The 19,650-nt window shown below is 65.9% G+C and overlaps 4 protein-coding genes across 4 annotated transcripts; 3 read left to right on the top strand and 1 right to left on the bottom strand.

Annotated features, from left to right (window-relative positions):
• The first annotated feature begins 316 nt into the window (after positions 1 to 316).
• Positions 317 to 3,204, top strand: PVRIG (PVR related immunoglobulin domain containing). Its single transcript, XM_067556725.1, has 5 exons — positions 317 to 377; positions 726 to 1,079; positions 1,277 to 1,406; positions 1,705 to 1,750; positions 2,195 to 3,204. The coding sequence occupies exons 1-5, from the start codon at positions 317 to 319 to the stop codon at positions 2,444 to 2,446; spliced, it is 843 nt and encodes a 280-aa protein (XP_067412826.1). The 3' UTR covers positions 2,447 to 3,204.
• Positions 3,205 to 3,888: 684 nt separating this feature from the next.
• Positions 3,889 to 6,155, bottom strand: LOC137162267 (paired immunoglobulin-like type 2 receptor beta). Its single transcript, XM_067561896.1, has 4 exons — positions 6,105 to 6,155; positions 5,239 to 5,616; positions 4,884 to 4,985; positions 3,889 to 4,366 (listed from the first exon to the last, which is right to left on the bottom strand). Exons 1-4 carry the CDS (start codon positions 6,142 to 6,144, stop codon positions 4,230 to 4,232), a joined length of 657 nt encoding a protein of 218 aa, XP_067417997.1. The 5' UTR covers positions 6,145 to 6,155; the 3' UTR covers positions 3,889 to 4,229.
• A 1,007-nt stretch (positions 6,156 to 7,162) lies between these two features.
• Positions 7,163 to 12,952, top strand: LOC137158696 (paired immunoglobulin-like type 2 receptor alpha). Its single transcript, XM_067556535.1, has 6 exons — positions 7,163 to 7,291; positions 8,418 to 8,795; positions 10,959 to 11,168; positions 11,597 to 11,624; positions 12,203 to 12,264; positions 12,669 to 12,952. Exons 1-6 carry the CDS (start codon positions 7,234 to 7,236, stop codon positions 12,827 to 12,829), a joined length of 897 nt encoding a protein of 298 aa, XP_067412636.1. The 5' UTR covers positions 7,163 to 7,233; the 3' UTR covers positions 12,830 to 12,952.
• A 1,860-nt stretch (positions 12,953 to 14,812) lies between these two features.
• Positions 14,813 to 18,593, top strand: LOC137158681 (2-acylglycerol O-acyltransferase 2-B-like). The gene is made up of 6 exons (XM_067556510.1): positions 14,813 to 14,942; positions 15,494 to 15,672; positions 15,880 to 16,084; positions 16,419 to 16,593; positions 16,991 to 17,190; positions 17,761 to 18,593. Exons 1-6 carry the CDS (start codon positions 14,849 to 14,851, stop codon positions 17,913 to 17,915), a joined length of 1,008 nt encoding a protein of 335 aa, XP_067412611.1. The 5' UTR covers positions 14,813 to 14,848; the 3' UTR covers positions 17,916 to 18,593.
• Positions 18,594 to 19,650: the final 1,057 nt, after the last annotated feature.

Raw genomic sequence — 19,650 nt, 5'->3', positions numbered from 1 at the left:
CCCTCCTCCCCCCGGCGTGTTGCGCGGCTGGGACAGTGCAGCTGGGAGGTGGGTGCGCCAGCCGGGCCGAGGCAGGTGTGACCCTGGTGATCCAGGGCTGGCGTGCGTGGCACTGGCCGTGCGAGAGCCTGGCCCGGGCCGGGCGTGCAGGACTGTCTGGTCGGCGGCCCTGCGCAATGCGGTTAGCAGCCTGCATCAGCCGGCCCGTCCGTGACGCCGGAGATGTGGGGCGCGTGGGCGGCAGCGCTTTCCTGTCTGCTGTGGGGCGGCGGGAAGCGAAAGCTGCGCTTGCTGCTGGCTCAGCTCCCTCGGAGACATGGCCGGGCCCGCCAGGTTCCCGCTCACCGCTCTGCTCCTCAGCCACTGCCTGGACACCGGTCAGGGCCGGAGCCAGGACGCCTGGGTTCTCGCCCCGGCTCTGCAAAGGGGGGACTGGTGGGATAGAACTGGGGGGGCTGGAAGCCAGGATGCCTGGGTTCTCCCCCTGGCTCTGGGAGGGGAGTGGGGGCTGGGAGCCAGGACGCCTGGGGTCTCTCCCTGGCTTTGAGAGGGGAGTGGCGGCTAGTGGTCAGAGCAGAGGGGAGGGGGGCCAGGATTCCTGAGTTCTCTCTCTGACTCTGGGAGGGGAGTGGTGTCTAGTGGTTAGCGTGGGGGGGGGCTGGTAGAGAGGCGGGGGGAACCAGGAGTCTGGAGGGGTCTAACCCCCTCTCCTTTCGCCCCACTAGGGACCAGTAAGGCAGGGCTGAAGATCTGGGCTGATGACCCCATGGCCCTGGGGTCCCCCCTGCACCTTCACTGCACCTTCCTGGGCCAGGAGCACGTCACCCTGGTGAGCTGGTGGCGCGTGGGTCCAAACCGGAGCCGCGAGGACCTGGCTGTGATCCACGCCACGCACGGGGCCCACCTGCCCCCGGCTCTGCGGGGCCTCCTGCAGGTCACCAACGTGTCCGACGGGCGCGTGGGCCTCACGCTGCCCAGCCTGGGCCCCCCGGACAACGGCACCCGCTTCTGCTGCAAGTTCTCCACCTTCCCCTCGGGGGTGTCGGAGCAGTGCCTGGATCTCCTGCTCCCCGAGCCAGGTCCGTGGGTGCTGGGGGCCGGGGAGGGGGGTGCTGCCTTCTGGAGGGGTGTGAGCGTGGGGAGGGATGGACAGGGGGAAGCGGGGTGGGCAGGGACGGACAGAGGGCGCGATGGAAGCGGGGTGTGGATGGAGGGATGGACGGACGGACGCCGCCCCCATCCCTGGACACCCTCCAACCCATCTCTCCCCCTGCAGTGCCTGACTCCCCCGGGGCCCCCCAGGCCGCCCTGCGCGCCGAGGTCCTGGGGACGCTGGGCGCCGGCGCCTTCTTCCTGCTGGGCAGCGTCGTGGTGCTGGGCCATCTGGTGCGGGCGCGGAGACGGAGGTAGGAGCCCTGGACCCCCCGCACCTCCCGATCCCAGCGACCCCCACAGCAGGGTGGGGGCGGGGACAGGACACGCCTGCCTTTGGGAGAGCTGTGGGCCAGGACGCCTGGGTTCTATTCCCGGCTCTGGGAGGGGGGGTAGTGCTTAGAGCTGGGGGGCTGGGAGCCAGGATGACTAGGTTCTGTCCCTGGCTCTGGGAGGGGAGTGCGGGCTAGTGGTTAGAGCTGGGACAGCTGGGAGCTGGGACACCTGGGTCCCATCCCCGCTCCCTCACTGGACCCCTCCTTGTCTCTCTAGGACGCTGCTGGTCTCTGGTCCCCACCCCTGCCTGCCCAGCTCTCAGGTAACCCTCCCCTGCTCTCCATGGGGCTGGGACGGGACTGGGGAGCGTGGAGGTGGGGACACCTCATGCACATTGTCTCCTGGCCCAGGGCACAGAGGCCTCCGTGTTGTGATCTCCATGGGGTACAGCTGGGCCCCATTGCATGCTGGGATTGGCAGACCCCACCGGGGTGGGGGGTGGGCACTCAGGTAGGCCCCATTGCATGCTGGGAGTTGTGATCTCTATGGGGTGCAGCTGGGCCCCCAAGTCCTGCTGCTTGAGTGGGGCTTGCTCTGAGCTGGGCCCCACTGCATGTTGGGAGTTGCCGGCTCTGTCGGGGGGCAGGACTCCGCCTGGGTCTCTGCAGGTGTCTGGGGTTTCTGGCGAGATGCAGTGGGGGGCTCTGTCCTGGGGGGGGGAGGATGTGGGGCAGGGCCCCTCCTAACGCTCTTCGTCTGTTACCAGGAGACCCCAATGGCTCTGTGGGTGCAGCAGGGGCTACCGGGCCAGCACAACTCCTTCTCTGCCCCCTACGTGCTCATCAACCTGGACTATTTCACCCCCCAGCCCAACGCCACGGCCCACGGGGGCCTGCTGCCCCCCCCTGCCGCCCCCCGGCCTGGCCGAGCCAGAGGGCAGGACCCGGGACAGAGCAGGGCCAACCATGGGGGGCCGGGGCGCGAGGAGCAGGGCCCTGGCCGCCGACACAAGACGTGACTCTGGCTACCTGCCCCTCAGGACTCGGAGCCGCGTGAAGCTTGAGAGAGAGCGTCCCCCCTCCTCTGCCAAGACAGGAAGCTTTCTGCCCCTCGTGCCGCCTATGGGACCCTTCCCGGAGCCGTGCCCCGGAGCCGACCCCTCCTGGAGCCATTGTGACGGAGTAGGAATTTTCTGTCCTATTTTGCATGAAGACTGTGCTTGTCTCAGTTTCCCCTCTGCACAGCCAGTGGGAGAAGACGGGCCGCTCTCGGGCTGGGAGCGACCGAGGTGGGATTGGTGCCCGGCCCTCTGGGGTTTAGGGGCCCAGATCAACGGAGGGTCGGTGGAGACAGTGACAAATCCAATGCCCGGGATGTTTGGTACCTGGCAGCTAATGCCCGCGCAGGGCCCCAGCCCCTCGGCAGAGAGCCAGATGGAGAGCAGCGGCTGGACGAGGGGCCAGGCTGGAACGTGAACAAAGAGGCCAGCGGGACAGAGCCCAGATCCGTCTCCGCCCGGTGCCAGGCCGGGGTCATTCTTTCATGCCCTTGTGCGATGCCCTGAAATCCCGATTCCCAGCCCCGGGCGAGGGCCAGGGAGCCGTGGACCATGTCGGGGAAGGGGCCGCAGGGGGGCTCTCGCCCCAGTTCCTGGGATGGTTGTGGGCACGGTGACAGCTGCCCCCACCTCCCCGGACACCTGGGTCCGTTTCAGAGCAGGGCCTCTGCAGGGTGGTTTCCTGCCCTGGCTCCGGGCGCGAGGACGCCACCAATAAAGAGGGCAGGTGTCGTACGCATCCTGTGGTGGTGATTTCATGCACGGGTGAGTCACCAGCGCCCTGGTTCCACGCCGCCCCTGCCCTCTGTGTCTGTCCGTCCCTCTGTGTCCGTCCATCAGCTTCCCGCCCCTGTGCCCGGTCGGTCTCAGCACAGCCCTGACCTGGGGCTGCTCCATTGGCCGAAGGGGGAAATAACAGTCTCAGTGAGGCCAGGCTAATCCTGTAGGTCCCACAGACAAACGGAGGCTGGTTTATTTGCTCCCGCAGCGAGGGAGGGGGGTTATTTTGTAACAGCTGTGAAGGGGTGAAGCTGCATGACCCCCCCCCCCCCCCCCCGGCCGCTTTAATTCCTGATGGGCGCAGGGAGCTGCAGGGCATCCAGGGGACCAGTGCCATGCAGTGCATTGTGGGAGATTCCCAAGCACTGCAGGGATGGGAGGGGGAGCTGGGACAAGGGGAGGGCGGTGGCATGGGGCAGACAGGTGGGCACGCCTGGGCATGAGGTGTGTAACATGCGTGTTAGGGAATGCACGGCTTCTGAAGAGGCATTGTGGGACACGGCCAGCAGCGATCTAGCTGTCTACCTGTCCGTCCCCGTGCAGCCTGTCTGTCTGTCTGTCTATCCCCACACTCACCCCTCCCTCCCTTCATCCCCACACCTACCATCCCTCCTCTCTGGCTAGCGGGTGTTTTGCTGGAGGATAACAGCCATTCTACTGCTGCTGGACTGTCTCCTTCACCCCGGGTCCCCGGTGTAGAGCACTGCGCCGTGGAGGTGAGTTCGAATCCCGACGCTGATCATGCCCGAACCGGGGAGCGTGTTTCACTGTCGCTGCCCCACGCCCGCCTGGTTACCCCTAAGAGGCTGGGGGAGCTGCTGGGACCATGACCCCAGCCCAGCCGCTGGCCCAGGGCAGTGATCACACACCCGGGTCCTGTCACCGACATACATGAGTAACATATGGGGGAAACTGAGGCGCGCACACAGCACTCGGGGGAACCAGTAGGAGCAGCTGCACTTCGTCACAGGGCGCTCCTGGGACCATGGTCCCAGCCCAGCCGCTGGCCCAGGGCAAACACTGCGAGGCAGACGCCGGCCTTGACAGCCGCTGAGCCCAGGCCGAGGAGGATGAGGTGCGCGGTGCCGAGAGCTGCCGGCCCTGGGGAGGGAGCAGGAGACAGCGGGTGAGTCTGGGACCCCTTGCAAAAGGGGTCGTCCCAAACCCACCTGACCCCCGGCTCGATGGGGCCAGGGGATGAACCAACGCCCCATGGAAGGGAGGTAGCTGGGGGGGGGGCCCAGCCTGTCGCCATGGGGCCCTGGCTCCTTCCTCTTTAGAGTGGCACGGAGACGCCATGTTCACGTCCCTCTAGGGGCTGTCTGGGCATCAGCTGGAATCGGGCCCCACTGCCCCCTGGATATGTGGGGACCCTGCTTCCCCCACATTGCCTTTGCCCACACTGCCCCCTGGATATGGGGGGATCCTGCTTCCCCCACATTGCCTTTGCCCACACTGCCCCCTGGATATGTGGGGACCCTGCTTCCCTCACATTGCCTTTGCCCACACTGCCCCCTGGATATGGGGGGATCCTGCTTCCCCCCCCACTGCCCCTGGATATGGGGGTCTGTGCCAGGTAGCAGATCTCCCCGTCCCTCTGCGGTTCATCCGCTCTGACCTGTCACCATGAGGTTGGTCCCAGCGACATGTTCCCAGTGGCTGTTATTCTTCTGCACCCTCACTTGGCCGCCGTAGACGCTGGGGATCTCGGGGACGGAATCTGCAAAGACACCCAGGGAGACGAACCCGTCACCACAGCCCAGCCCGGGTCCCACCCGCAGCCCATGGGGCACAGAGGGGATCCCCTGCCCGGGCCCTGTGCAGCCTGGGCTGTGGATATGGGGGGACCCTGCTTCCCCCACAAGCTCCTGGATAAGGGGGACCCTGCTTCTCCCCACTGCCCCCTGGATATTGGGGTCTGTGCCAGGTGGCAGCTCTCTCTCTCTGTCCCCCTGCGGTTCATCCGCTCTGACCTGGCACCGTGAGGTTGGTCCCATGGACATTTCTCCATTGTTCCCATTGGCTGTTTTTCTTCTGCAACCTGATGAAGCACAAGTAGAAGTTGGCGTCCGACATCCTCAGCCAGTCGATGCAGATCGAGGCTGTTCGGCTCCTCTGCGGGTCCCCGACCAGGGCGATGCGGCCCCAGTAATCCGGGTGGGTGAAGTTCTCGGTGTGATTGTAGATGAACTCGCCATGGAAGCCCCCTCGTCGCCAGTAAACCCGGAGGTCCCGCACCGGCTCGATGTCCTTGGGGTAGGTGAAGTTGCAGGGCAGCGTGACAGAGCTCCCGGCCGGCGCCGAGACGGACACGGGCTGGAACACCTGGTACCGGGGATCCTGGGCAGCGACTGCAAAGACACACAGGGAGACGAACCCATCACCACGGCCCAACCCGGGTCCCAGCCGCAGCCCACGGGGCACAGAGGGGATCCCCTGCCCTGGCCCTGTGCGGCCTGGGCTCTGGGGTCCCCCTTGCAGAAAACTGGGGTGCAAAGATCCCCTAAACCTCTCCCATCCCCCCTGCAGCCCCAAAACTGCAGGGAGCCAGCACAGCCCCACGGCCCCAGCCCCACAACTTTCTCCTGTTCCTCCTCATCTCATGGGCTGGGCTGTGGAGCCCTATGGCTGGGTGGCTGGGGGGTGGGAGGAGGACACATCCCCTCCCCTTGCACCCCCACCCAGGGTGCTTCATACTGCCCCACCCCTCCACCCCATATGCCCCACACTGTGCCCTGATGCCCCTCCACTGTTCAGGGCTTGCCAGTGAAAACAGGGCCACGCCCCCAGGTTTGTGACCCCCCCCCAAATTATCCCCCAGGGACAGGGCACGACTCACCCCCCGCCAGGGGCAGCAGCAGCAGCAGCTCCCAGCTCATGGCCCCAGCAAGACTCCAGCCCCACTGGCTCTGCCTCCCACTCCCAGCCCCTTCCGGGCCATTTGAGGAAGCTGCCGACATCTCAGCCCTTCCTGTGTGAAATTACCCCCCTCCTGCCCTGGTGCTGGCACAGCTCACCGGGGGGCGGGGTGTGCAAGTCTAGCCCCACTATGGGCAGGGAGTGGGGTCCAGTGGTTCGAGTCGGGGGGGGGGAGCTGGGGTCAGGACTCCTGGGTTCTCTCCCCAGCTCTGTGGGGAGGGGGTCTAGTGGGTCAGAGCAGTGCTGGGTGGGGGGGGGGGGTTGGGGAGGGGCCACGCACCCACACAGGGGGATGCATCGACCTATGTCCTGCCCTGTGCTGGGGGCCGGCTGGCTGGGGGGCGGTTGGGGCGGGGGGCGTCTCTCAATCACAACCTCCTTGCTGGAGCTGCTGCTTGCTGAGAGCTGTTTCGCACCAGTGCCCGCGACCCTGGGGTGACCTGTGAGCCGGGGGCTGGGCCCAGGAGAGGGGGCAGGACCACGGGGTCATTGCTGAGTCCCCACCCCCAGGGCTGAACCCCCAGGCCCCATGTCCTGGGGGTGGGGGGGTAACACGGCTCCAAGACGCCAGTTCCTCTGTGGGTCCCGCTGAACAGCTGGGAACTGTGAAAAGGGGAACTGAGGCAGCTGACTCTAGTGCAGCGCAGGACACGGGCCCCCACCAGCCTGCCCTGCCCCCCCCGTGTCCCTCACACTCCACCCAGAGCTCCCATGCCCCCTGGCAGCCCCCCTCTGTTCCCTGCAGCCCTCCTAGCCACCTGCCCCCCAAAAGACCCATGGCCTCTGCCCCCCGGTGCCTGGGGCCCCCCGCTGTGTGGGCGGGGGTGGCTGGGAAGCCCTGACCACGGGGCTGGCCGAGGAAGGGAAATGACTGCAGCGCTGGGTTCCTCTCGGCCCGATTGCCCAATTCGCCCCCGGCCCTCCTCCCTCGGTTTCCTCCTCGCGGTACTGCGAGCGGCTCCCGCATCCTGTTTTCCAGCTGGCATCGGGGTGCCAGGCGGGGTGACCAGAGCTCCCGGGAGCCACGAACCCGGCCCCGCTTCCCAGACATGCGGCTACCCCTGGGGCACCCAGCCCTGCTGCTCCTGGCCGGGATCCTGCGTGGAGGTGGGTGTGATCAGCTGCCAACGAATCCCTGGAGCGGGAGCCCATCTGCCCCGGCCTCCTGCTGCCATCAAGGGCCCGTCTGGCCTGGCCTCTCGTCCCGCGCAGAAGGGCCGAGCCACTCTGGGCTCTGAGCTGGGACAGGCCCAGCGCCGGCGGTGGGGGAGGAAGACCCGTGGTGAGGGTCTGGCCTGGCTCCTGGGGAAATTCCCTCCTGCCCCGAAGCCGTGAGGCTGGGCGGGGCGATATCTCAGCCCAAAGACGCTGGGTCGGGTAATCTTTGCTCTATCTGTCACGCAGTTTAACTCAACGGCCGCGCCTGCTGAGATCCAGTGGCAGGCAGTTCTGCAGGCTACGAAATTACTGAGCTCCGTGGGTTCCATTTAAACGGAGCCTTTCTCACCACCCTCACCCCCAGCAGGACCCACACGCTCCCGTGTATCACAAGAGGGCGAAGTCTGCCTTCTCATCCGGCCCCACAGCCCCAGTGTACGCATCCCCCCTGGGGAGAGACATAGGGGTCTCTGAGGGGGGCGTCCGAGGGCAGGCTCACCAGATGGGATACCAGTACAGCACACGGACCCAGCTGGGGCTGTACCACGGAGCTAGATCAAGGCGTGAGAATAACCCTGGTGCCCCCGGCCCGTCCCCCCACCCCGACACCGGCTTTGCCTTGTTAACTGAGGCCTTTGCCAAGCCGCTGGCATGACGCCCAGCTCCGTTTCCCGGCGGGGGCGGTGCGTTCACACCTCGGCGAGGGGCAGATTAGCTGCCCTTCCTGTCCCCTTTGCCAGGGTCGTTACCCCGCATTTGTCACCACCGAACACCTCTGCCTTCCTTCCGGTGGCTGCCTCGGCTGCTTTGCTCCCTGGTTTTCTAGGACATCTGGAAGCTGCTCCCCATGGATAACGGGGGACCCTGATCTCAGATGGGTCTGGGCAGCGCCTGGCACGACGGGGCCCTGATTGCAGGCCGCAGGCCCGCGAGAAATAACTAATAATGATCAATAATCAATCCTTCCTGCTGCCACTACTGCACAGGACAGGGGATCCCCTCTGGGCCCATGGGCTGCGGGTGGGACCAGGGCTGGGCCGTTGTGACAGGCTCGTCTCCCTGGGTGTCTTTGCAGTCGCTGCCCAGGATCCCCGGTACCAGATGGACCAGCCTGTGTCTGTCTCGGCGCCGGCCGGGAGCTGCGTCACGCTGCCCTGCAACTTCACCTACCCCAAGGACATCGAGCCGGTGCAGGACCTCCGGGTTTACTGGCGACGAGTGGGTTTCCATGGCGAGTTCATCTACAATCACACCGAGCACGTCACCCACCCGGATTACCGGGGCCGCATCACCCTGGTCGGGGACTCGCACGGGAACCGAACGGCCTCGATCTGCATCGACCGGCTGAGGGCATCGGACGCCAACTTCTACTTCTGCTTCATCAGGGTGCAGAAGAATAACTGCGACTGGGAACAATGGAGAAATGTCCATGGGACCAAGCTCACAGTGACAGGTGGGACCCCCATGCCCTGGCTTCCCCCACGTCCTCTCTCCTGCCCTCTGCATCATACCCCTCCTATGACTGCAGCAGCCACCCCCAGCCCCCTGGAGAACCCCACCCCCCAGCCCTGGGCCCCTCTCCGTGTGCCTGGCTCCCGCAGCGCTGCGCCCCGAATCCACCCCACCGCACAGCTGGAGCTCAAGGGTGCCCCAGCCAGCTCCCACCCCATCCCCTGCTGTGTCCTCACCCGCTGCCCCCTCCCTTACCCCAGCCCCACGGGCTCCCCCTTCTCCGGGTCAGCCCCAGGGGTGTCAGCAGCGGGGTGTGTGTCGGAGCGGCCATGTATGTGCCAGCACCAGTGTTGGGGCGTGGGAGGCGTGTGTTAGCGTGTGTGAGTGTGTGTACAAACCCATGTCAGGGCATGAACCTCAGTGCGTGTGCAAGGCTGCAGGTGCATGAACATGTGTGTGCAAACATGTGCTTGTGCCAAAATGAGTGTGTGTCGGGGAACATGCAAGGCTGTGGGTGTGATGGTGTGTGTGTGTGTGTGCATGTGCCTGAGGGTGCCTTGGAGTGTGACGCACAAGTGTGTACATGCACGCGCATGTGCAAGCCTGTGTCTCTGAGGGAGGGAGGGCGCGGCGCACACTCGGACACTGGGGACACCCGACGGGCCCACCCTGACCCTCTAGTCTGACCTCCTGCACCTCGCAGGCTGCATCCCCTCGCCTGCCGGCGCCTGCAACAGACCCAGAGCCCGGGGCTGAGTCGCTGGGACCCTCAGACCATGATTTAAAGGCTTCCCGTTGCAGAGACTCCACCGTCTCCTCTGCTTCAAGCAGCACGTGACCCTGCCCCAGGCTTCAGAGGCAGGCGAAACCGCCCCAGGGTTTCTGCCAATCTGCCCCGGGGGGAAATTCCTTCTTGACCCCGAATGCGGCGACCGGTTAGACCCACTCTGGATCCCTCGCTCCTACCCGCGGCAGAGCAGGAGGGCACACGGGGGCCAGAGGGGCCCTCGCCCGTGCTGGGGCCACTGAATGCGCGCGTGTGTGTGTGAGCACATGCATGGATGGGGGCCATGCCCTGACCTTACGCCCCAGAGCATCCCCTCCCAGCCCATGCCTCTGTGACCCGTCCGTGCCCAGGGCAGCCACCTGAGAATGGCACGGTCCAGGCAGGCTGTAAAAGGAGAGCAGATTCTCCCAGCGCTGGTGGGTGACACTGAAGTCAGACTTCCCAACTAGTCACAAAAGTGCTTCTGATTCCCCACACTGGTTATCAAGAAGCCAGTACACAAATACACACAGCCCCCGTCACTGCATTTCAGTCTCTGGCTCCCAATCGGCCACTAGGTCCAGTAAAGAGACCAGTTGTTTTAACTCTCTGCTCTTTACCAAAAAGGTTTCTCCTGATCTCAAAGGGTCAGCCACAGTTACCAGATCAATGTAAGTTTGGATCTTACCCAAAATCCCACGCTGCCAGCCAATCCTTTAGTGACTGAAACTAAAGGTTTATTATACAAAAAAAGAAACAAACTATTAGAGAAATGTTAAAGGATGAAATCAGTCAGACACACAATTGATTTGCCGGTCCATGTACATCAGGTTTCTGGTAGAATTGTGGAGTTTGCAGCTTGTACAGTCCCTCTGGTCACATCTCGTACCTGGCTGGGTCGCAGGCCTTTGTGTCACAGCTTCAGTTCAGTTGTAGATGGGTTGATCCAGAGGTAGGTGATGACTGAAGACAAAATGGATGTTGTGCAGCTGCCTTTTATGTCCTTTGGCCTTTGCCATGCTGCTGGTGGAATTTTACAGGAATAAGATGGAGTCCAGGGTCAAATGGGCAAGTCCTGGTGACTCCTCGGGTGTATCCCTGGCTTCTCCCCCTGGGCCTCTTGCGCCTGGGAATTTCTTAATGGGCCATTAACCCGGCTAGTGCTGCAGCCATCCTGTCTGGTGTGTCACCCAGACACAGCACAAATTGAAATACAGATACAACCATATCCATAACTTCCCTTACACATACAACACATGAACACAAACATCAGCATCTTACTCAGCACATTACAGCCTTTGTAACCGTATCTGACATGGCATATCTCGCATGAACTACTATGATTCTGATGTACTGATGTTAAACAACATAATAAATGCCCCCCCCCCCCCAATGCAGCCGGCGTACCAGCCTCGACGACAAGCTGTCCCTCCACGCAGCCCATCCCAGCCTCCACACAGCCCATCTCAGCCTCCACGCAGCTTGTCCCAGATGCCATGCAGCCGCCAGGGCCGGGGACAGCCCCCGTGATCGGGGGGGCGCTGGCGGGGGCCGTCCTCCTGGCCCTGCTCATCGGGCTGGCAGTGTACAAAGCCAGGAAGAGAACAGGTACCGGGACCCCAGGGGCAGTGGGGGGAGGAACGCAGGGGGCCCTGCCCCACCTGGGCATCCAGCCCCTCCTCTGTCTGCCCCACGGGAGCAGCCGGCTACCCGTTCCCTGCGGGACGTTGCGGGAGATCCCCGGGCGTGGCCGGGATGGGAGCCCGACCCCCCGCCACACGTGTCCGGCACGTGCGTGGGCCCTGCTGTGTGTGTGACAGGGTCAGGTGTGAGCTACCCAGAATGCATTGCTCCTGCTGCTGGGACACAGAAAGCAAGACTGTCTGTCCATCTGTGTCCTGCTCCATCCACCCATTCACCCCACACTTGACTATCCCCAGACACCCCCGTCTAGCCAAGCCCCCCAGGCTCTGCCCCCAGTGCTGCCCCCCTGTGGGGTGCCCTTGGACGCTGCTGACTCCTCTCTTTCCTTTCAGGCCCTCAGCGGAAGACGCCCCCGGCCGGGTGAGTCACCGTTTTCTGCTCCCCTAACCCCACCCCGGGCTCCCTGCTGCCCTCCATGGGGCCAGGCACTCGCTCAGTGGCACAGCACCTGGGGCATCACCCCCCCCTCAGCTCCTAACCCAAGGGGCCTGATCCCTCACCCAAGGGGGCTGCAGAGGGGCCGGATTCGGAGCCACGGGACCCCAGACTCAGGGTCCCCCTGGCCTCGGGCCTCAGATAAAAACAGAAGATGGGGGGGCTCCTGTAGGGGGCCCCATATTCCCTCGTGGGGGGTGTGAATTAGCCCCACTGAGCCCTGTGGCCTGCTTTCTAACCCCCCATTACCTGTGCCCCACGAGTGGCAGGGCCAGGGGCCCCCCAGTGGCGGCAGGAAGCACTGCAGCCTCCAGCTCCCCAGCACAGGGATTGCCCCAGCCCTGACCCGCTGCCCCCATCCCCCTGGCATCGGGCCTGTGGCCTAGCTGCATCAGCTGCAACGGCTCCCCCCTCCCCCAGCCGGAGCCGTGCCGGCGGGGGAGGGGAGATGGGGCCCCGGGGTGAGTCCCCAGCCTGTGACTGTCTGTGGGTCTGTCTTGCAGGAGGGAGGGGGACCAGCCGCAGGCCGGGGGTGAAAGCGCGTACATGGAGGTCGGGGCGAGAGGTGAGAACCCCTGGGGAGCCTGTGAATAGCGCTCCGCCCGTCCCCCTGTCCATCCCTCTCTGTCTGTCCGTCCCCCCCTCCTTCCCATCCACCCATCCCCCTCCGTCCATCCCCCGTTCCCCCTGTCCGTCCATCCACCTTCATCTGTCCTTGTCCATCTGTCCCCCGTTCCCCTCCGCCTGTCCCCACCACCCGTCCCCCTTCCCCCTGTCTGTCCCCCTCTGTCTGTCTGTCCCTCCTTCCCCCCACCCGTCCCACTCCGTCCATCCCGTTCTCCCTGTCCATCCATCCTCCTTCGTCTGTCCTTGTCCATCTGTCCTCCGTTTCCCTCCGCCTGTCCCCCGTCCCCCACTGTGCTCCCCGCTGTCCGGAGCCCCCGTCTCATCCCCCGTCTCTCTTTCCAGGGCAGGACGTCCCCCCACCCCAGCGCCCCCCTGCACGCCAGGAGCCCGGCCTGCTCTATGCTGCTCTGGACTTCGCGGAGCCAGGAGCTGCCAGGAGGCCACCAAAGCCCCACGCGGCCCCCGGGGGCGAGACCCTGTACTCAGCCGTCCGGGTCCACTAGGGCCGGGGGGGCCTGGACCCCTGGAGGGCTGGCAAGGGGCCTGTGTGGAGGGGCAGGCCGGAGGGGGCAGAGCTGGATTGAGAGCAAAGGGTGGGTTCCCCCCCCAATTTTTATCAATGAACTGTTGCAGGAAATGGTGTGTAGGTGGGGGGGGACAATAATTATTTCGAGGCACCAGGGGGCAGAGCCCTGAAAGCACCTTGACAGCCTCCCGCGGCGGCTCCACGCCCCACGGGTCTGGCCCCGGCTCCAACCGGGACCCGTTCCCCGGGGGGGTTTCTCACTTTGCCCCCCTGTAACGGGCGCCAATCGTCCACGTCGATTTGCACGTTTGCCCATAAAACCGGAAGCCTTTGGAGCCTGGCTTTTTCGATGGGTGTGTGTGCAGCTGGGAGGAGTGGGGGGGGCTTGGTTTGACGGGGCGGAATCTGACTGTCCCGGCTGCGCCGTGTTCGCAAAGAAAGGCACCTTGGGCTGGGGGCGGGAGAGCCCTTCGTGCCAGAGGCTCCGACCTCTCGCCTGAGAGCAGAAAGTCCCCCTGGGCCGGAGGGGCACAGCCGCGGCCTGCAGCCTCAGCTGGGCTTTGAGCGGGGCTCGGGGGCAGCCCCGCGGGGCTCAGAAAGCCTGGCTGCAGTTCAGATCCATCACGTTGCTGCTTTCCCCCCTCCGGCCACTGGGCCCGTCGCCCTGGCCAAGAAGGAAATTCGGCTGCTTTGAGCTTGACAAATCCCCGCCGGCTCGTCCGTGTCACCCCGACGGGTTCATCCCGTGTTCCCGGATCTCCCCAGGGAGCAAAGCCAGGTGCCTGGTCTGTCGTCCCCTGGGTCCTCTGTCTTCCCAGTGCCACCGTCGCCCTTCTCCAGCCCTCCGGGGCACCTCCCCGTCCTCCAGGAGGCCCAGAGATCATCGCCCACGGCGCCGAGACGGCACCAGCTAGTCCCTGGAGTCCCCCAGGATGAATTGCATCAGCAGCTGGCCAGTCGAGGCATCAGAGTTACCGAGAGAGTCTAGTCTGCTCTTACCCCTTGGGCCGGCATTCCTAACCCCCTTGGGCCGGTTCCTTCCCCCCTTGGGCTGGTTCCTTCCTTCCTTTCCCCTTGCTAATATTCATTGTGACGAGTGTCTGGTGGCGTTTCCTTGCGTCTTCCTCTCCCGCCTGGTGTGTGTACAGACCCTCCTCTCGTGGCCGTGGGCACACGCGTACACATGCACACACGCGGGTGCGCACACGTGTATTCCACACCCAGGAGAGCGGGGGCTACCCTCCAGCTGGCAGCAGGGTCATGACGGCCCCCCATGGCTTGTGAATTTCTTAGTGACCCCCCTGCTCTCCCCTATGCTCTGTCCCCCCACTGCCTCCCCCCCCTCAACCCCCAATCTGCCCCTCCACTCTGCCCCCAACTGTTCCCCCTCCGCCCCCCCCAGTCCCACTCCCCTGCTCCCCAATCTCCCCCATGCCCCCTGCTCTGTCCCCCCGCTCTCCGCTCTGTCCCCCAGTCACTGCTCTCTCCTCCGCTCTGCTCCCCTCTGCTTCCCCCTCCCCTCTGCCCCCCAATCTGCCCCCATGCCCCCTGCTCTGCCCCCACAGTCCCAGCCCTCCGTTCTGCCCCCCACTGCTTCCCCTCCGCTCTGCCCCCCAGTCCCACCCCTCCCTTCTGTCCCCCAATCTGCCCCCCACTGCCCTGCCCCCTCATCTCCTCTTCCCCTCACTGCCCCTCCCCTGATTGCCTCACCCACCCCCCCTCCCTCACCCCACCGGTGCCCTCGAGCCTCATTCTGCCCCTTTGTGTGTGGGGGGGTAACACCCTGGGGGGGGGGGCGGTGAGGAGCAGCCAGTCTGGGTCACTCAGAGAAGGGTCAGTGCAGAGGGCAGGGGGTGGGTGCAGAGGGGGCGGGGTCAATTTAGGGGGCGGGGTTTGTGCAATGGGATAAATGCCCCCAGCTGCTGCCCCCGCGGCCCCAGCCCAGCCCAGCCCAGCCCCTCGCCGCTCTCAGCCCGGCTCTGGTCCGGTCCCGGCCATGCCGATCCGCTTCGCTCCGCTGTGCATCCCCCTGCGGCGCCGCCTGCAGACGGCCGCGGTCCTGCAATGGGTCTTCTCCTTCCTGGCGCTGGGTGAGGGGCGCCGGGGCTAAGGGGGGGCCATGCTCGGGGGTCTGGGGAGACGCCCCCCACCATCAGCTTTGGGGCAGTAGCTCCCCTGCACCTCCCTTCCCGGACGCCTGGGTCCCTTTTCCTCTGGAGCCGCCCCCCCCCCCCCAGCCTAGTGACTCGGGGCGGCGAATTAATTAAATGCTGGGTCGTAACCGGCCCCCCCCCGGGGTGTCTCCCCTCGGCCCCCGTCCTGCGAGCTATGGGGTGTCTCCCGGCCCCCCTCGCTGGCTGTCTGCTCGGAGCGCTGGGGGGGGGGGCTGCACAAGTGGGTGCTGAGACGTGACCCCCCCCCTGCCTGCTGCGAAGCGCCCCCCACCAGCCCCTGCTGCCCTTCGAGGTGGGTGTGGGGCTGTGACGGGCTCGGCCCCATGGCGCTGAGGTGCCCCCCACCTCTCTCAGGTCTCCCAGCTGGGGGCTCCGGTCCGATGGGGCAGGGGGGGAGCTCAGCGGGGTGGTGCATGGGGGGAGCGTTCCGGGGGGGCTGGTTCCTAACTCCCCTCTGCCCGGCCCAGCCCAGCTCTGCCTGGCCCTGTTCCTGCTGGCGCTGCTCAGTGACCTGTGGCTGCTGGCGCTGCTCTACGCTGCCTGGCTCTACCTGGACCGGGAGACCCCGGCCCGGGGGGGGCGCCGCTCCCGCTGGGTCCGCAACTGGGCCGTCTGGAGACATTTCCGTGACTACTTCCCCATCACGGTGAGACGCGGCCCCCCTGGGGGGCGGGCCCCTGCAGCCCTTGGGACAGAGTGGGGGGCTGCCCCCGGGCCCCATAGGGACCTCCCGGGGGTGGCCATGGCATGGGGGGGGCTGCGTCCCAGGAAGAATCCCACCTGCAGTATCTTGGGGTCCCCAGCTCCCGCTCACCATCCCCCTGCCCTGTGCGGGGCTCCCCTCTCCCCCCAGCTGGTGAGGACGGCGCCCCTGGACCCCTCCCGCAATTACCTGCTGGGCTTCCACCCCCACGGGGTGCTGGTGGCCGGCGCCTTCGGCAACTTCTGCACCGAGGCCACCGGCTTCCAGGAGCTGTTCCCGGGGCTGACGCCCCACCTGCTCATGCTGCCCTTCTGGTTCCGCCTGCCCCTCTTCCGCGACTACATCATGAGCGGGGGTAAGAGCCTGGGGCGGGGGCCGGACGCCTGGGTTCTCTCCCTGACTCTGGAGGGGAGGGGGGTCCAATGGTTAGTGTGAGTGGGTGGGGGCCAGGACTCCTGGGTTCTCTCCCCGGCTCCCGGAGGGGAGGGGGGCTGGTGGGTCAGAGCTGGTGGGCTGGGAGCCAGACCCCTGGGTTCACCTCAATTCTGGGAGGGCAGTGGGGTCCAATGGTTAGCATGGGGGGGCTGGGAGGGGAGGTGGATCTAGTGGGTCAGAGCAGGGGGGCTGGGAGCCAGGACTCCTGGGTTCTCTGTCCAGGCAGCTCAGTAACTGTTGTTCTCTGCCTCCAGGTCTGGTCTCTTCGGACAAGGCCAGTATCTCCTACCTGCTGAGCCAGGAGGGCGGGGGGCAGGTGGCTGTGATCGCTGTGGGGGGGCCCCCCGAGTCGCTGGAGGCCCGGCCTGGGGCGCTGACCCTCCAGATCCTGAGCCGGAAAGGGTTCATCAAGGAAGCACTAAAACACGGGTGAGTGAGTCGGGGGGTGTGGTGGGGGAAGGGAGCTGGAATTGCACAGGCTGGGGGGGCTGAGGAGGGTCTGGGGGGCTGGGGAGGGGGTTACGAGGTGGATTGTGCGGGGGCTGTGGCGGGGAACGATTTGGGGGCAGGTGAGGCAGCGGGAATCCTGCTGGGGGCTGGGCTTGGAGAGGGGGGTTCTGGCTGACTTGGTGGGAGGCTGTGGGGTCTGTATGGCTTGGAGTGGGGGGTGAATCCTAGAGAGGGAGGAGCTTGGATTGGCGGGGCCCGGAAGGGGCACAGATCTGGGGGGGTGGGGTGCATCGTGGAGCAGCAGGTGGAGCAGCATGGCCTGGGAGGCTGGGGCCCTGCATGGGGGTCTCCCCCTGACTTTTCCCTCTCCCCACAGCGCCGCCCTGGTGCCCGTCTTCTCCTTCGGGGAGAACGAGCTGTTCCACCAGGTGCCGAACCCCCGGGGCTCGCTGGTGCGCGCGGTGCAGGAGCGGCTGCAGAAGCTCATGGGGCTGGCGCTGCCCCTCTTCCATGCCCGGGGGGTTTTCCAGTACAGCTTCGGGCTGCTGCCCTTCCGCCGCCCCATCCACACCGTGGGTGAGACGTGGGGCTGGGGCGCATGGCTCTCAGCTCGCGGAGGGGGCTGGGGGCTTAGAGTGGGGAGGGGGCTGGAAGGGGGCTGGTGGGTTACAGCAGGGGTGGGGGGTTGGGAGCCTGGACTCCTGGGTTCTCTCCCTGGCAGCAGTTTGGGGGTGAGAAAGCTGACCGGTCCTGTGCTGAATCCCTGTGGCAGGAGGCTGTTTACTAATGGGGGGCGGGTGTTGCTGGGGGGCAGGAAGCTGGGAAGAGGTCCCAGCTGAGTTGTCGGGAGAGCTTGGGGGTGTCTCCCCCCCTGCCCACTGCCATTGCCTGGTGTGACGGCTGCCTAGCCAGCTGTTCTCTCACCCAGTCCCCCCTGCCCACCCCAGGGGATCAGGGCTGTTGCCCCATATGCAGCCAGGCCCCTCTGCCCCACATACTTGTGGGCCCCCCCCCCCCGAGTGATGCTCACCCCACTGAGTCTGTTGCAATGGGCTGGGGGGGGGGCGGGGGGGTCCCTGATTTAACCGGCAAGTGTCTGGGATGGGGATGGACGGGTCTTGCCTCTAACCCAGTCTCCTCGCCTAGTGGGGGCGCCCATCCCCGTGGAGCGGACGCCCTGCCCGTCGCGCGAGGCCATCGACCGGCTGCATGCCACTTACCTGGAGCAGCTCAACCAGCTCTTCGAGGAGAACAAGGCCAAGTACGGGGTCCCCCCGGACAGGCACCTCAACCTCATCTAGGGCGCTCCTCCCCAGAGGCTGCTGCAGAGCACAAGGACATGGAGGTGGGGGGAGGGGGCTCAGTGTGGGGTGTGTTGGGGGCCTGCTGTTTGGGGCACAGGGCTTGGGGGGCCCCCCTTGGGGATCCCTCTGGGGCTGGTTTTGGTTCCCCCTTCACTTGGCCAGCGACCCTAAAGGGGAATCTTTAAGGAACCCCGACTCCCTGGGACAGGGTCTGCTCCCAGGCCCCCCCACCTCTTGCCCCTGCTGAAAGGGGGCCTGGCTGCCCCCTAACTTGCCCCATTTCAGGATCTGTCTGCTCCACAGCTCCCCCTGTGGAGGGGGGGGATGGCTGGCTGGGGTCTGTGTGCTGTGGTTGGAACCAGCGTAGCTCAGATGTGGGGGGTGGGAGGCCGTGGGGCAGCAGTTGCCCTCTCCCCTGCAGGCCCTGCTCCCCCCCTGCACTCTGGATTTCCCCCCCCTCCCCCCGCAGCCTTGTTGCATCAGGGTGTGGGTTGTGCAACTGCAGCTGGGAAATGGTTCTGGGGGCTGTCTGGGCAGCGTCTGCCCCTCCCCCCACCCCACTGGGCAGGGGGGTGCCAGCCCCCAGCTTACTGTGTGCTGGGGTGGGGGGGAGCCTGGCATAGACACTAACTCCAGCCGCCGGCGGCCGTGCAATAAACAGACCTTCTTGTGCAATCGGCTGGTGTGCTCTGTGTGTGTGTGTGGGGCAATGGGGGGGGCGTGGTGCTGGGGGGGGGGGAGATGTGCTGCCCTGGCCCCTGGTGGGTTTGTGTGTGTGTGTGTGTGTGGGGGGGGGGAGCGGCTCAGGTCACACAGCAGCCCCCTGGCAGAGCTGGGCAGAGAATGCAGCAGTCCTGGCTGCCAGCCCCTCCTGCTCTCACTCCACCCCTCCTACCCTCAGAGCTGGGGTGAGAACCCAGGTGTCCTGGGCGAAGGTCCAGCCCTTGTCCGGAGGTGCAGAGGCAGTGGGAGGGGGAGGGGCCCAGCCCCCCCCTTTGCATCCTGCTGACCCCATGGCCGGGCCTGTTAAACATTGATCTTTCTGCAGGCGCAGCCCGGCTGTGGGCGAAGGGCAGCGAGCGCCAGGCGGGGCAGGTGGAAAGGGCCAGTCCTGCCTGGCTGCTAGCCCGCCTCCCGGGGAGCCCGGCCTGCTGGGTTCTGAGTGGGGCAGAGCCCTGCTCCCTCCGGCACTGCCTGTGACAGGCTGTGGGTGGGAGCTGGGCCCCTCCTGCAGGGCTGTGCCTGGCGGGGGCAGGGCAAGGTCCAGGGCCACGTGCTGCAGGGGGGCCCACCCTGAGCGGCTTGGCTACGCGCCCTGCCTGCGCCTGCTCTGGGGCGGGTTTGCGCCTGGTTCTGCGGGGTTGGGGGTGGGCGAAGCGCAGCCTCGGGCTTCTCTTTAGAGCCGCTGCCCCCGGCTCTCATGTGGGGGGTGGGGTAAATGGCGCACCCCCCCCAGCGTGATTTTCTAGCCCCCCCCCCCCAGGTGTCTCTTGCATAAGCTCACCAGTCCCCTCATTTAGTGGCTGCTGCCCACTCAGGTGCCTTTCCCAGCCCCAGGCGTTCCCTGGGGGCTGGGGCAAGCAGGGCGGGGTTGGTGTGGAGGGGCCCTGCCCTGCCTATCCCCGCTGCCAACTAGCCAATGGGCTGGGCGGGTTCTCCCTGGGCTGGGAGCCAGCTGGCGGCTGAGGCGGGGCGAGGAAAGCGCTGCTCTGAGGAAACTAAATGCGGAGGA

This window comes from Emydura macquarii, unplaced genomic scaffold, assembly GCF_026122565.2.
Source record: "Emydura macquarii macquarii isolate MOO-44397 ecotype Brisbane River unplaced genomic scaffold, CSIRO-AGI_Emac_v2 contig_306, whole genome shotgun sequence".
NCBI classification, from domain to species: Eukaryota; Metazoa; Chordata; order Testudines; family Chelidae; genus Emydura; species Emydura macquarii.
This window is presented reverse-complemented; position numbering and strand designations above follow the sequence as displayed.